Genomic DNA, 15,268 nt, shown 5'->3' with positions numbered 1-15,268 from the left:
ACACACAGACACACACACACCTTTAGCTCAAACTGAGGCAACCTATTGAGAAAGATCTATCCTTAGTGAGTCTGAGTTGGATGGACAGTGTGTGGTTTCATATTATGGATGTACATGATTAGTAGACCAGTAATCTTGCTAGAGAAATACTGTTAAACTAATTAATATATTTTAGGAATGAATAACGCTGGTTAATTGTGTCTTTACGCCAAAAGTCGGGGATATAGCGGCCTCACTGATTCTTATAGTTTCCTGTCAAGTCTCTGACATGCTTTTCTTTGCCCTTATGTGCACAATTTACCTCTCGCGCAAAAAAAGTTTGCTGCTTCTTTTATTTAAAATTTTTAAAAAGTGTGTAGACGGCAGATAAATGAAACTACCATTGCCCTGACTTCGGTTTTGTAATATAAAATGCTGTCCCAAAATAAAAGAATTAAAAAAAATTGTGGTTTCAAACTTAGACCACACGCAGGTTTCCGATGTCGAGCACCTGCCCTTCTGCAGCAGACGTCACTGAGTGTGTGTGAGTGAGAGTGTGTGTGTGTGTATGTGTTAAGCTCACCTCCTTTGAAGAAGCGCACTAGACACTGGTGCAGCCACGGGTTGGAAGGCTCTATGGCCACCGCTCTTTTTACTGACTGCAGCATCAGCAGGTACTTCTCTGGAGGAATGAAGACAAACTGTTGGGGCTACAGAAATGAGTGTGTGAAACGTGGTCTAATGCGCCCTGCTAGCATCTGATCTGACCTTTTCTGAAGTAGATCTCGAAGGCCAGAAGGTGAGTCTCGATCTTATTGCGCACCAGGTTCTTGAGGGGGATCAGGAACTTCACCGCCTCCTCCAGAGGAGTCTCCGGCTGGTAAAAGATTGTGTCACGTTAATGTACTGTAATGATTCTACCAACAACCCCCCTCACACTGAAAGAAGTATGAGCCCACCTTGGCCAGTTTGTCTGGTATTAGCTCCTCTTTAGGCCCTCCTATCTCCTCATCATCATCCTCCTTCTTCTTCTTCTGGTTCTTTAGCAGTTTCTCCTTCTCTGCGTTCTTCTTCTCCTCCTCTAGCTGTGCCTTCTTCTGGGCTCTTCGCTGTTTGTTGCGCAGTTTCTTCAACTCCTTGTCTGTCAGATTCTCTGCAGAGACCAACAGCAAAACAGTCATTTTTATGTCTTTTCTTTTTAAGATGGTACTGTCACCAACCTGCTATTGTTTTACAAACGGTTAGCTACTTTTTGACTAAACTGTTGAGGAACTATGGAACCACAGAACTAAAGTGGGAAGCAGGGGTCTCCAGCGAACTAACTTTAATTTTAACTAACATAATTTACACCCAGCTCACAAGTAAAAGTTCAAATCAAGTAGAATTTATTTTCATTTTCCTCTCCTGTAGATAGGACTGTCTACAGCATTTCCACTGGGATTACTTCAGAATTCTGTTCATTGCTACGGAAAATGTTTTTCCTGAAATGGGTCCTTGGCTTCTGCAAAAGTTTCCAACAGGATATTCTACATTTTGTACAACACACATACCTAACAATTCTTAAGAGGGAATTATGGTATTTGCAGCTGAATATAGCCATAATCAGGTTTTACCTAACAAACAATGAACAGAAGCAAATAAAGGGTCAGTCTAACCTAGTGGTGGAATATTTGCAGTTCCCAAACATCAAACTGGAAAAATGTCACATACATTGTGGGTGTAAATCCCCTTGACAACCAATAACCGTCTAAACATCTTGGGACCATCTCAAAAGGACCCACACAAACAAACACTAACCAGTGTCTGCCTGGCTCTCCTTGTTGTCGTCAGTCAGAGGTTTGTCGTGCAGGGCCAGGTAGATCTGGATGGCGGTTCGAGCAGCCTTGTAGTAGAACGGATGCTGCCGCAGGACGTCCTCCAGCTTCAGCAGGTCCACATAGGATCGCAACGTCATCTTCCTCATGCAGTAGGTGTGGAAATCAAACTGGTCATCTGTGATCTCCACAAAATGCTGATGGACAGTAGGAGGGGAGAACGGTGAGAGGGAAATGCTGTTAGAAGAATGATTGTGGTACACTCATACAGAGAAGTTGCGCAAGTCTAACTCATCTAATAAGAAGACAGGTAGGAGTGAGGACTAGAGTGGGGCAATTAAACAAATACGTTGGTGATTTGGGGGAATTAAATAGGCTGTAATTAAAGGTTAAATATCAGATTTTAAACATTAATATAGCAGCAAACAGCTATTCTCTATGTAAAGAATATAGTGGAGTCATGGTGTCACTCTCCCTCTGCCTGTGTTGTATCGCAGCCTCGCTGTGGTTTGCTTACATAGCCGGTCTGCTCCGTGTGCAGCTGCACTGAAACTGCTGTTTTTATCATCTACGTCTGTGATTTAAGGTTTTTTTTTTCAACAAAACTAAAATAGGTGAATGTTGGAACAGCGGAAAGACTAACAAAAACGGTTTGGTGAGTTTTATTTTGTTTTACATTGTTTACCTGGAGTCTTGTAACAAAAATAATTTCCCCCTGGGATTATTAAAGTATTTCTGATTCTGATATTCTGATTCTGTTTCTGTCCACTTTGAATGAAGTTACAATGTTACAATGTTTCAATGATATGTATGTATCTATGGAGTCTGGTGGAGTGATTGCGATATTACAGCTGTTTCTGGTTAAACAAAAAGGTCTTTCTCTGTATTGATCCTTTCCATAATGTTGTCAGACACTGAGCCTGTCAGTGGCCAAAACAACAACTTTTAGTGGACAGGCTTCGTTTAGCTTACGTTGTGGCCATTGTATCCCTTTTAAGTATTATTGGATCTAACACTGTGAATTAAAGGTTTATTTCTCCCAAAATACCACTGATGATGGCTGGAGGACCAACAAAAACTGCTTTGGTGATATTTTTTTTGTTCCCATTGTTTTGGTCTGAGTTCCAGACCAAAACAAAGGGACCATAGTGCGACATCCAGTAAGCATATCAATAACCTTTAATAAGACTGTAAATTGGCTGTAGAAAATGTCTTGTATCAAATGGGACACTACTAACACATTTGTAGTGGAGCCTCATTAATCCAGTTACACTTCATTGGACTGAAGGGGTTCTGGTGATAGTTGTAGAAGCTCACCCTCTCAATCTCGTGGCACTTCTTCAGGGCCTCTCCAAACTTGTTCATGTCCTTGTAGGCCAAGGCACACTCTGTCTGGAACCACATGCACTGCATCTCATTAAGGTTCTCTACTGCAGACGTCCCCTCCTGAAAACACACACACACACACACACACACTTCCATTATCACATTGTGTAGCAAAAACAAACTGTGGTCAGAGAGGTGAGCTGGAGTCATGGTGGCCCATGGTGGCTTTATGGAAACTGGACTGTCTTCTTGCATTCAGACACACTGGGGCTTACGGAAGAACATTTTTGTATTCTTAACCTAACCTGTCTTACCAGCAAGCCAAAAAAACACACAAGAGTGTTCAAAACTGGATTCAGAAAAGCAATGAAGGAAGAAAAGGAATGAAGGAATGAAGGAATTTCACGCTTAGGCCTTTTCCGCAGACAAGGAGCCGGTTCTGTTCCAGTTAAACCACCTAGTTTTGAACCATTCAGAGCATTTCAACTGAAAATAAAGTAGTTATGACATTCATATATATATGACATATATATATATATATATGACATCTGCCAACTCTGTTTCTTACCCGTGTGAACTTGGAGCACATCTCCTCTGCTTCCTTGACGAGGCCAGCCTTCAGCATGTACTTGGCACACTTGGAGTTGATGAAGCGGTCTGCAGTGTCCAGGGCCTGAGCCTCGTCCATCCACCGAGCTGCCTCCTTTATGTTGCCTGCGTGCTACAGGAACAAGAAACAGCGAGGAAGACAAGGAAAGATTTAATACTCATGAACAAATCAAAATGTCTAACATTATGCTGTTTATGTGTAAAGTTCATACTGAACCTTATAGATCTTGGCCTTGATGAGGAAGAGCTCGATGAGTGTAGGCGTGCTGTCGATGGCGGTGTTAATGTACTCCAGAGCGACGCTGGGCTGGTCTATGAAGTCAAAGTGCTGCGCCAGGAAATACTGCACCCACAACAAGGTGGTAGGGGGCTCCTCCTTCCCATCATCTGTACACCATTTTACACAAGTCACATAGTAAAGTGTGTGTACTCACAGCTCAGCTCCAAAGACCTCTGCCTTTATATGTGATTTATACAGTTTGGATGACAAATGAATAAAAAACAAACAAATCAAATGAGGCACTCACCACTTTCACTAAACATTCGACAGCTTTTTAGACAGGATTCATAGCCAACTACTAATTCTTCAATGATTGTAACCTGCATAAGGAGAAAGCATGTTAAACGCTAGAAAGCATTTCATTGTGGAAGCAGATACTTTAAAAGCCAGGCGGCATACCTTCTCTTTGTCGGTGTAGAGCGATTTGAGGGTAGTGAAGACGGGTGGGCAGCCTTTGCTGAAGTTCATCCTCAGGTAGCTGTCCAGACATTCACGAAACTTCTCCCCTGGCCAGCACAACACACAGCAAAGGTACAGTAAAGTGAGATTTACACTGCATAGCACAGACTACACACGATAAAACACAAGTTGTCCCCATAAAATAGAATGTAGTATCAGTGCTGCTAGTAAGCTTCTATTTTTAGCTTTTATCAGCTGTAGTCAATTTAAGTTAATTGCACGAGTTAGCCAAAATGAAAAAAGTAAACAGTTTGTGGTTAGCTCCATTGGAAGCTCTCCATTTAGCTGTACACTCAGCTAAAGGTGAATGGTTGAATCCAGAAAGAAACCAATGTCTGATTAGTGTAAAGCCTGCCTGTACTTAATGTGTGCTCTCAGGTTCACATTCTAGCTAGGTAGCAGTCCAGTACTGACTGAGCTAACACCAGTGGATAGTAAACAACAGTCAAAATCCCTCAATTATACTGTTAAACGCATCACATTAAAGCACCCTAGCTTTTTCTGGAGCCTTCGTCGACATTTCACTGTCTACATCCGCAGATGGAGCTGTCACTGTGTTAGCCAATTTCTAAGGCTGTAGCGAGTGTGGTGATGACGTGTAGTCACTGTCACTGAGCACTGACTGTATGGTGGTGCCGCGGGCTCTGCTGTGTTTACCTGTGAGGAAATTGAGAGGCAGTCTTCGGGGAACCAGGCCTTTAGGAAACTTTACCCAGGAGTCCTCATAAATCTTCTGCCGCTCCTCTATACTTCCTGAACACAGACAGACAGACACACACAGTGTAAGGAGAAACATGGATAGACAGTAAACATATCACCCCCACTAATACTGCAGTCACCCCTTTGGCCACCTACTATCACACTGAATGATAAAGAGCATTTCACGATGACTTAACAAGGCAATTAAGCTAAACTTGAATTGGGATGGTGGGGGGCAGCTAATGTGGTTTTGTTTACTGGTTCACAGGATTAATTGTGTAATTTCCGTAATAAATGTGCGAGCATTACCATAACCAATTCAAACCTAAAATCAGGAGTTCAATTTGGCTTGAAACTAATTTACAATACTTTTTAGAGGCTTGCTATCAGGAACATAAGACCCTAAATTATACACTTGGAAAGCTCTACCGACTGAGCTAACCGGGCACCCCGGAAAGGGGGGAAAGGGATCTTTTAATGGTCACTGTGAACAGACCATAATTGTAGGTGAGGGTTATTGCAGAAAACAATATTAATAATGAATAGATATCAGTACATCAGAAAAATCAGGAGCCACAAGCACAAGCACACAAAATACAGAGGCTGAGTGGAGCACCCAGGTGTGAGCCTGAGGACGGTGTTCACCTGGCTTAAAGGCCTTTTCCAAACCCTGGTAGTAGGCCCAGTTCTCAGGGTTCCTCTCCTGGAGTCTCCTGTAGACCTCAGATGCCTCTTCGGGCCTGTCCAGTTTCAGCAGCAGCTCTCCTACATACACACACATACACACACAAACATTAGGAAATCCATTCCAGCTTGCATTGCTTTTCTGTGCCGGCCTCTGAATGGCAAACATAAATGAGACCAGAGCAGGAGGATCCTCCCATGGTTCCTCTGTATGGGAAGTTAGGTTTGTCTGTGGAAACACTTCAAACATGTCATTTATGTCAGCACCACCTGAATGTGATGGTTCTAGAGCAGCGGTTTTCAAAGTGTGAGGCGCCTCCCACTTTTAATTAAAGTTAATGTGAGATAACGTCGGATGAGTGAACGTGTTTAAAAAACCAGTTGAAAAGTTAAATTGTGTTTTTTTTAAGTGAAGATGTTTTTTAACAAAAATATGTTTAAATGTATTCAAAATATGTTTAAAAACACACAAAGGTGTTAAAATGTGTTTTAAAAAGATGTTAAAAACATAACATAGACAAAGATTGTGTTTAAAAAAAATATTTGAGCACATACACAGTTAAAGATGTTTAAAATGTTTTAAAAATATGTTGAAGAACATACAAACATGTTTAAGATGTTTTTTAAAAAATTGCTTTTGAGTTCTTCTTCTCAAGTTCTTTTGAGCCCACTATCCCACACTTTGAAAACCCCTGTTCTAGAGAATACAGGATTAAAACATACGTGGCGTTCTTCCATATACATGTGCTGGCTTTGACTGAGCGCACCAGCCCAGCATGGCAGGCGAGTGCATCTCCATTACAACAGGGCTACCTGCTTGAAGGTGTGTCTTTTCATTCTTTGAATGAAAAGAGTGGGACCGGTGCACTTTGCACTTACTCTGGAGAGGGTCCATGTCGGGTGCAGTTCGGCACAGGTCAGTGTGTTAAAGCAGTAATGGAACTGCAAATCAGTAGGTTTGTATCCTTTAGTACAGTTATGGTGGTTACAGATTCTCTTCACCTCCCTACATTCATATTTTTAATTCATTTGAGAGGCACACAAGAGCTAAGACACACAATATTCAGAATACCTCTTCTGCTTAAACATGCAAACATAATAAAACAGCATCAACCCACCTCTCGTCTCCTCCACAGCCAGTTTGTCACAGATCTGTTTCTCGTAGTTGTTGAGGTGATCGAGGGCCTCCTTGTACAGGCCGGCCTCCCTCAGAACCTGGTTCTGATACAGCAGAAGTTCACTGTACTCGTAGTCCACCTTGTCTGGAGACGTCTGGGCAAACACACACAGCCAAGAGAGTAGGACAAAAAATTAAAAACTAATGCCATTCTCTGCATTTTAATTTGTTTCTCCTGCATTAGAATATCAATCATCAATGCCAGTCTTTAGAGTGTGTTGGAGTAGTGCAACAACAGCATCATCATTAGATTCAGGTCACTATAGTCTTTCTTTCTGGTGCATAGGAAGCTTCATAACTTCATCCTCTAGCTCTCTTGTCCTATTCTGACATTGCTGAGGATATTTTTGCTCCTTTGCAGTTGGCAGGACTCCTTAGTGAGACTCCAAGTTGTTGATATAAATAAGCCCAAAAAGAGGTTAAAAAAATCAGCTGTGGCACTGCATCCACACCAGCAGACAGTGAGTGGAGGACCACTTCTGTTAAAGGAGGACTGCAGTTAATCACAACTTGGCTCTAATTTTGGTAGTTTTGGCCAGTCTTTCTATGGGTTACGATAGCACACTTGAACTATAGCATTAGTGGAAAATATAATGAATTAAAATATGCACCTTTTTGACAACAACAATTGTAGCAAAAAAAGACTCATTAACTCATTTGCACACAAGCTATATTCACAGAGCCTTCACTCTGATGAACAGCCTCGTCCTGCATTAGAAAGGTTCAAACAACCAAATAGCTGATAGAACAATGACAAGAAAACACTGAAAAAAGAAGCCCATTATAATTTAATACAAAATACAGACAGCAAGTCCCTAAAATATCAGGAAAACTCATCTCTGATATAATATTCACAGGAAATAAAACTTGCTGCAGTTACTGTGTTCCCTGTTTGGGTTCATTGTTCAGTTTCTCTACTGTTACTGTTATACATTGTATGTAGTGTAATATGAAATATCCATAAAATACGTCACTTAGTTTACTCAACCTCTTACAACGTGTGCAACCAGGAGTGAATTAGTTACTATGGTTACAGGGATGCTCTATAAGATCTTAATATAAGTTTATATAACTTTTTTTTTGCTCTCTGGATTTAGGCTGATGTCTGGCGTTTGGCAAGTTTACTGATCATCTGGACATGATTATTAGGATTATTATGTCGTGTTTTGTGAACTTTTTTTAGTATGAATTGCATACTGCATTGAAATATAAGTGTGCAAGCACTGCAGTAGTGAGAGGAGTTTGGATGTATTTTTTACAACTAAAACTAAATTTTTATGGAAAAGAAGGTACCAAATTCCATGTGAACAGTATGCAACCCTAGCACCATGTAGAGCATAAAATTCACAAATAAATTCAGACACTAGGATTCTTTACAATGAACGTAGCAGACTCACTGAGCTGACAGTGTGGCTGGATTTAATTCTATCACTTAAACATTGATGATTGTAAGGCAACTTCTAAGGTGTCTTTTTTCTATGACTTTTTGGCTCAAGTACAAAACGCTTTCCCTCCACTCACAAATCGATGCAACAGAGCAACATTGCAATGTTACTTACGAGGTCGGAAAATCAACTATCAGCATTAGTAGTAATTTAATGTGGGCTGCAAACTCCAGATTGTGTTCTGCCACTGAATCGGGGCAGAATCTTCCACGTCTGCATCACAGTGCATCTTTTCGTTGCATTTCCCCAGCTCTGTGTGGTGTGTGGACTGAGTGGTAACTGCTCGGGTTAGGTGCTATTGCAGCATATCTCTAGTCCGGTGTGTGTATTGCTGGGGCTTTACTCGTGTTAGAGTGGAGCTTATATTTGCTTTCAGATATGTGTTGTGTTGAGTAGTGTATCTCCTGCCTACCTGTTGCGTTTTGCGGAACTCCTCAACAATCTTGGCAGCCATCTCAAAGTCCTCTAACAGGTGATAGGCTACGGCGTACCCGATCCACGAGGCCCGCTGGGCTGGACGGAGCTGCAGCAACTGGTACCGAGTCTCCTGGAGAGGGAAAATCAATAATATCTGTGTTTAATTATCCTTTCCACCACTGACTTGTACTGGTCAGTCAACCTCTCTCTCCTTTCCATCTTGTGCAGCAGATAACTGTCTGAACTTTTGCCCCCAACCTCTCCATATCTCATCCCTCCATCCAGACCTTTTATTTGGACCGTTCTACTTTTTAAACCCATCTTTGTCTCTCTGGCGACCCTCACCCTGTATCCCTCCAGGTCTCTCATCTGGATCTGCAGCAGGGAGAGGTCTCTCAGAATCTGCAGGTTGTCCTTGTCCCACTTCAGGGCGTTGCGGTAACATTTGATGGCCTCGTCGTACTTTTTGTCCGAGCGCTGCAGCAGGCCGTACACATGCCAGCCTGGGAGAATGGCTGAGTTCAGGAAGCACACACACACACACACACAGAGACGCACTATCCAGGTCTTTATATGAGCTTAACAATGTAACAAACAGAAATTAAAAGATGAATGACAGATGAATTTCAATACAGGTTTAAGCCCCAAACAAAGAGCAGAGATTAAGTTAAAGAGCAAACTGCTCTGGAAAGTGTGTGAGACTGAGTTCAGCAGCTGTAGTGTTACACTGCTGTGAGAGAGATGAAATCCGGCTGCCCTGAAGCTCTGGCGGAAGGATACAGACATGGCTCTTGAGGTCGTTGCGTAGGCCTCGTCTCACCAGCTCATAGGCCTCCTCTTTCTTGCCCAGACAGTTGAGGGTTAAACCCTTCATAGCCAGCGTCTCTGGAGGACAAAGCAGGGGTGGGGAGGAGAGGGGTGAGACATTCAGGGACACGAGTTGTTAAGAATGACAATGACTGTTTACCAACCCAGTTTATTCACATTGGAATGACACTGCAGTTTGCTTCTGTGCATTTAATAAGTTGCTTGTTAGCTGAATGGAACAGGTGTGAGTGGTAAAGTATGAGGCAGCATTAGGAATAAAAACAGCCTGATACTGCTGCATCGTGAGGATAACTGCAATGGCAAACAGCACAGGTGGCACCAAGCCATTGTTCTGCAAGTCACAAAGAGGTCTCAAGTATGTGCACTCACGTTTTTGAGAGTTTTGAGTCCTAAACAAGTCATAATGCGCTCTTCACCAAATGTAATGCCATTTTAACGACAGAATATATCAAAATTATCAGTATCAATCTTTCTGGCGCTCAGTAATGTTAGTTCTTCATGGTTCTCTCCTGCAACTTGATTAGATGCTGTCAAACAAAGTTGATCTGGGAAATGAAGTGTGGACATGCTGGGAATGAATAATGTTCATGTTAGTTGATTCAGGAAATGAAGAGAAAAAAATTGATTTGTGTCACACTTTTTAAATAACACAAGTTTTAGGTATCAAGTATTTTTATTTGGTATAGGGAAGTCCAGTCTAAAGTCATCAAACTTGTGAGTTGAGCCTAAGTCAACAGCATATATTATTATTACTATTATTATAATATACAAGTTGCAGCGATATACCGATATTGTGGTATACCGTAGTATGAAAATTGACCTATCATACAGCGTACATTTTTTTTCACAAGATATTATATATAAACTCTTAAACCCACCAGCCACCCTGAACCTATGTGTTACATTTACAGACATCCCTTGGGGTTTTATCTTTACTTACATACTGCAAATATCATTATGTGTTACACTGCTAACTTGCACATTCCCTGGACAATTCTTTGCACATGCCTGTACAGCGCTTCATTTATGTAATGCAGAGTGGTCTCAATGTATTCATTTATTTAAGAAACGGTCATATTGTACATATTGTTTCTCTTTTTGTATTTGTATATATCATCTCATTTTACTATCTCTCTTCTGTCTTTATATTTTTCTGTTTCATTGTTACAAATCCCTTGTATGTGAAAACCTACTTGACATAAAATCCTAATTCTGATTTTTACCATATTGTTATTTTTTTAAATGGAATAAATGTGTTTCATCCGTAGAACAATGGTACTGAATATTGTGTTCATGTATGTCCCACAGGATAACATTATCTAAACCTGTGAGTGTTACTGTCAAGGAAAGGTGGCTGTATTTAAGTTAACACACAGACAAACATTACACAGGGATGCACTCACTTTACACTCACTAACACAGCAGAAACAACAGTGAAGCACCATATTTCCCAGTTTCCCACTTATTTGAGGGGAGTCAAGTAGCGCGTGTCCTACCTCCATGCTCAGCAAACTTTGGGTTGCTCAGGATCTGTTTGCAGAACTTCAGTCCATTTCTGTACTGCTTGTGCTCGTAACATCTCTGCAACAAAAGACAGATTTTACATCAGGCATCTGAGGCCAACGGCCTCTCAGTCTCTCCTGCACTAATCCTTAGAGAGCCTCGTAAAGAGAACGTGTGTGTTCAAGTGATGAGCAGAAAGAACTGGTCCTTCCTGCCGAGTCCGAACAATGCATCACACACAGCGGACAGTGCTGTGCATGAGATTGTCTCGCTGAAGATAAATGGAAGAAACAGCACTTGAGAGAAGGCCCTCATGGTGGAGGCTGTTGATCAGATGTAATCAGACAAGTGGCCAGATGACCAGGAGCTCAGACCCCCTCACCCCCAAATCCTGTCAACCCCCACCTCAATACATGCACTCAAGTCCCTGACTGACAGAAGGACAGACACTCCCGCTAATATTAGTGGTATACATTAGTAATACATTAGTATTAGAACTTCCTGTACACAATAGCTACAATCGATTGCTGAAACTCTATATAACCCTAAACTGTTTTAGCGTGTTTGAGATATGCCGACATAAATGTGGCTTCAAATGATTCAGTAACCGCCTTGAGATTTCCGTCTACGTCATGTGGCAAAGACGCTAGTGTAAGTTAACTGTTAAATTCCCAAAGTGGCAAATGACGTTTGGTTTGACAAGTGCCCGGCAGGTAGCGGGCTTGCTGTATGTGCTAAACTGAATTGCTCCAACTAACGACAACTATTTCGGGCGCACATACAAGCCAAATATTGCTCAACTTCATTGACAGTGCAGCCGAATAAGTTTCCAAACTGCATGTATTTCCTAGAGAACTAACCCAACTGTCCACCTGGAAGTTGTGTGTAGCTGTCATGTGTCAGGCAGCGTTGTCATTGATACACTTTGGATGTGTTGCAAGGCCAACGCACAGCTAGGACACCACATGATTATTTGCTAGCCAGCGATGCCGTTCCCTTCACTGCATTGTTACAACTCCTAGTCAACAGAGACATGCTAATTGCAATGCGGTCGGTGTACTGAATATTTTGGTTAATGCACTTGCAACTCCCTGGCTACTTGCTCTGACTGCTACAACTGACGGCTACTTGGTAACTAGCATTAGCTAGGACGCTAACGTTCTCTCAGGCATTTAGCCTACCAATATTCTCTTGAAGAGAGCATTCTCCTTCGGCGGTAGAGTGATTGTGGGCATTGTGTTGGCTTCCTATGCCTCTGTCGGTTCACACATGAATAATATCCTCTTGGAGTCAAAGATCCTGGACTGTTTCAGTCTCTTCAGGCTCCTCTCTCTCACGTGTTGAAGCCGAGGCCCCCTTCCGAGCAAAATGGCCGACCTGCTTCTCCTCCGGGTCAGGATGCTCTCTGAGTCTGCGTGTCAAACACGGGCAACAGGGCAAAATGTACCAGTGACTAAATGGCGTTTAACATGACACGGTGTCTTATTTAATGACACTTCAAATACAAATTACTAGATATGTTACAGAATGATACAACAGTAAAATAAATTAATACATATTTTGTATGGAGAGAGTACAGTAGCGCTGTTTGTGTTGGTCTCGAAAGTTGCTAACACAATGTTAAATGTTACACTGACTGGCTTTGTGACTTAACGTTAGTATCTGCAATAATGAGAACGCATTCAGGGGTTGGATTGGCTCTTTAAACACTGATCTGGCTTCATCAGTTGCCCATTTAATGCCATCCCTTACAAAAAACACTATATTATAACTGAAAGAATGACTGTACAAAAACAGTAACAACATCAGTATTACTATAGTAATGCTATGGGGCTTTTTCGGCACGCACAATAGAAAAAATGAATGAATCCTATGGAGTTGGCTATGGAGATCGTATAGTGAAGTTATAGTTACATTTTGGTGTTCATGTAATATTGCTGTAGTAATTCCTGTACTATTTCTATGTTTTTTAATATAGTACTGCTATAGTATGTTCTATAGTCTTTCTATGATTTTTCAGACATACAATAGAACGTTACTATAGTAAGTTAGTACTATACATTTCCTAAAACAGGTGTTCCCTCTCCTCCTTGTATTAGTGACACCAAATGTCATTCAGAAATTTTGTACTTTAATTTTCCCTTTGCCTGTTGGTGAACATGTTTTTTGTGACATAACTCATACAGTGCACCCAGCAACTATTAGTTATGTTATGTAGTTATGTAGTTAACTTTTGTCACTGCAGTAAAAACAGTGTTGTAGTCCAAAATATGAGGATTTCATCTGCTGTTTGGTGGGCCACTTTCATGTTGAATTTAACAGAAGAGTAGAACCAAGGACTGGCACATGGACTATTGTTCTGTGTACCAGCAATAAGCTTGAAGCGTTATACTTCCTGATTTCTTTTAATGGAGTTTGGCAGGATATGTGCTCTCTGACAAAGAGGAAAAGATAACTGCTGCTGTGTGCATTGGTGAGCCAGGCGCTGGCCCTTGTGACTGTGGTGGTAGGGTGTCAAACCTACGGGCAGGAAGCTAGCTATAACTGACGCTAAAATTAGAATAAACAGAATAGACTGTATGAAAAAAAGCTTTCAACTAATTACACATACCGTACTTGTCTTTAAATCAACTAAATTCTTTCTTTTTCTGTTTTTCTCAGACAGATCTTTGAGGTAAAAATGCTAAACTATTAAAACAATTGATGAAGCATTTGCTGCATTAAATATTGAATTTAAAGTGTTGAAAGCTGGGCATACTGGGCAATGAGTGCACAATAAAACTGATTAAACTGTTTTGAAAAGATATAAAAGATATTTTATTTAAGTAGTAGTATAACTCAAGTATTTATTGTTAAGGTAAATTAAGTTAATTAAAGTTATTTAAAATATTTAAAAAACAGATTGTATCTGAATAAAAGTTACTTAAATCCATTTTCTTTATAGTTTATAGCTAAATTTACTCAGTTTTCTTTCACTAAAGCAAATTATTACATTACCTGTCAAAACAGCTGACTTATAATAAAAACAATTAGTGCATAATGAATCCATTCGATGGATTCACTATGCACTAATTTGGTGCCCATCTTGGATATTTGTTTTAGCTCAGACATTGTCTGGGCCACAAATACAGTTACCTTTGCCAAAATATTTAAGGTTTCCATACTGTTTTTGTTTGTAGTACAACTCTTCATCCAGAGGAGGGCAGCGCCCATGTGGATAACTGTAGATTCTGTTTGCCCTACACCAGGAAGACAAACAAGCTGACACAAGCCACCATCATATCACCTTTTTCTTTGGCTGTTGTTGAAAATGTGACACTGCCATTGTACACTGTAAAAAAAAAACTTTTTAAAAAAGGTAGAAAAACTGTTATATTCTGGCAGCAGGGGCACCAAAAGTAAAAACAGAAAATAACTGACTTGTAAAAAAACATAAATCTTGGGTAATTTCTTGGCTTTTTAATGTTTGATTAAAGATACAATACAAATGATCAGGCTTAAATGTACAGAAGAGTGCTGTAATTATTAGATTTTTCTTATTTTAATTTGGACTTTAAAAGTTACAGAACTGTAATAAAGGTCACCATCTGTGGTTATACATTGATTAAAAAAATGTATTCAATGTTTTTGTTTATATATTGTACAAGATATCTGTCAATTAACAAACAAATCCATGTAAAAAGCTTATGCAGCGTATCCTCCATTTCTATATATTTCTCTATTGTTTGGGCCTCCATCTGGATTCACATCTCCTCCATCGCTCTGTTAGATGCCTGTACATAGTGAGCAAAGAAGTACATCTTTTTCACATCAGAGTATGAAATCTGATGTTGGCCCTATTTTTCCTTACTGGAGAACACTGATCTGTACAGAAATGCGTATTGCATTCACTTGACAAAAAAAAAAAAGAAATTAGTAATTTATTTTTTGGTTTGTTTCCTGACTAATTTTTTCCCCCTATTTTTCTGAGTAATTTTTTTTCTGAATTATCGAGATATTTCGAATTCCCGCGAGAACCACGAACCTGCAGTGACTCCCATGGACCTAT

At 40.6% G+C, this 15,268-nt stretch overlaps 1 protein-coding gene across 1 annotated transcript in view; it reads right to left on the bottom strand.

Annotated features, from left to right (window-relative positions):
- The window catches only part of naa15a (N-alpha-acetyltransferase 15, NatA auxiliary subunit a), a 13,849-nt gene extending 1,394 nt beyond the window's left edge, over positions 1-12,455 (bottom strand). The window contains exons 1-17 of the mRNA XM_035669272.1: positions 12,402-12,455; positions 11,214-11,298; positions 9,670-9,774; positions 9,235-9,392; positions 8,885-9,019; positions 6,969-7,122; positions 5,812-5,931; positions 5,125-5,220; positions 4,408-4,514; positions 4,256-4,328; positions 3,946-4,115; positions 3,688-3,840; positions 3,111-3,239; positions 1,777-1,990; positions 939-1,132; positions 748-856; positions 563-661 (exon numbers count right to left, since the gene is read on the bottom strand). Of these exons, the coding sequence (XP_035525165.1) occupies positions 563-661; positions 748-856; positions 939-1,132; positions 1,777-1,990; positions 3,111-3,239; positions 3,688-3,840; positions 3,946-4,115; positions 4,256-4,328; positions 4,408-4,514; positions 5,125-5,220; positions 5,812-5,931; positions 6,969-7,122; positions 8,885-9,019; positions 9,235-9,392; positions 9,670-9,774; positions 11,214-11,298; positions 12,402-12,455 (2,155 nt within the window). The remainder of the gene's footprint in view (positions 1-562; positions 662-747; positions 857-938; positions 1,133-1,776; positions 1,991-3,110; positions 3,240-3,687; positions 3,841-3,945; positions 4,116-4,255; positions 4,329-4,407; positions 4,515-5,124; positions 5,221-5,811; positions 5,932-6,968; positions 7,123-8,884; positions 9,020-9,234; positions 9,393-9,669; positions 9,775-11,213; positions 11,299-12,401) is intronic.
- Positions 12,456-15,268: the final 2,813 nt, after the last annotated feature.

This window comes from Morone saxatilis, unplaced genomic scaffold, assembly GCF_004916995.1.
Source record: "Morone saxatilis isolate NCDOM2014 unplaced genomic scaffold, NCSU_SB_2.0 Contig22, whole genome shotgun sequence".
NCBI lineage: Eukaryota > Metazoa > Chordata > Actinopteri > Moronidae > Morone > Morone saxatilis.
The sequence above is the reverse complement of the archived record's forward strand: the minus strand, read 5'-3'. Positions and strand labels throughout refer to the sequence as shown.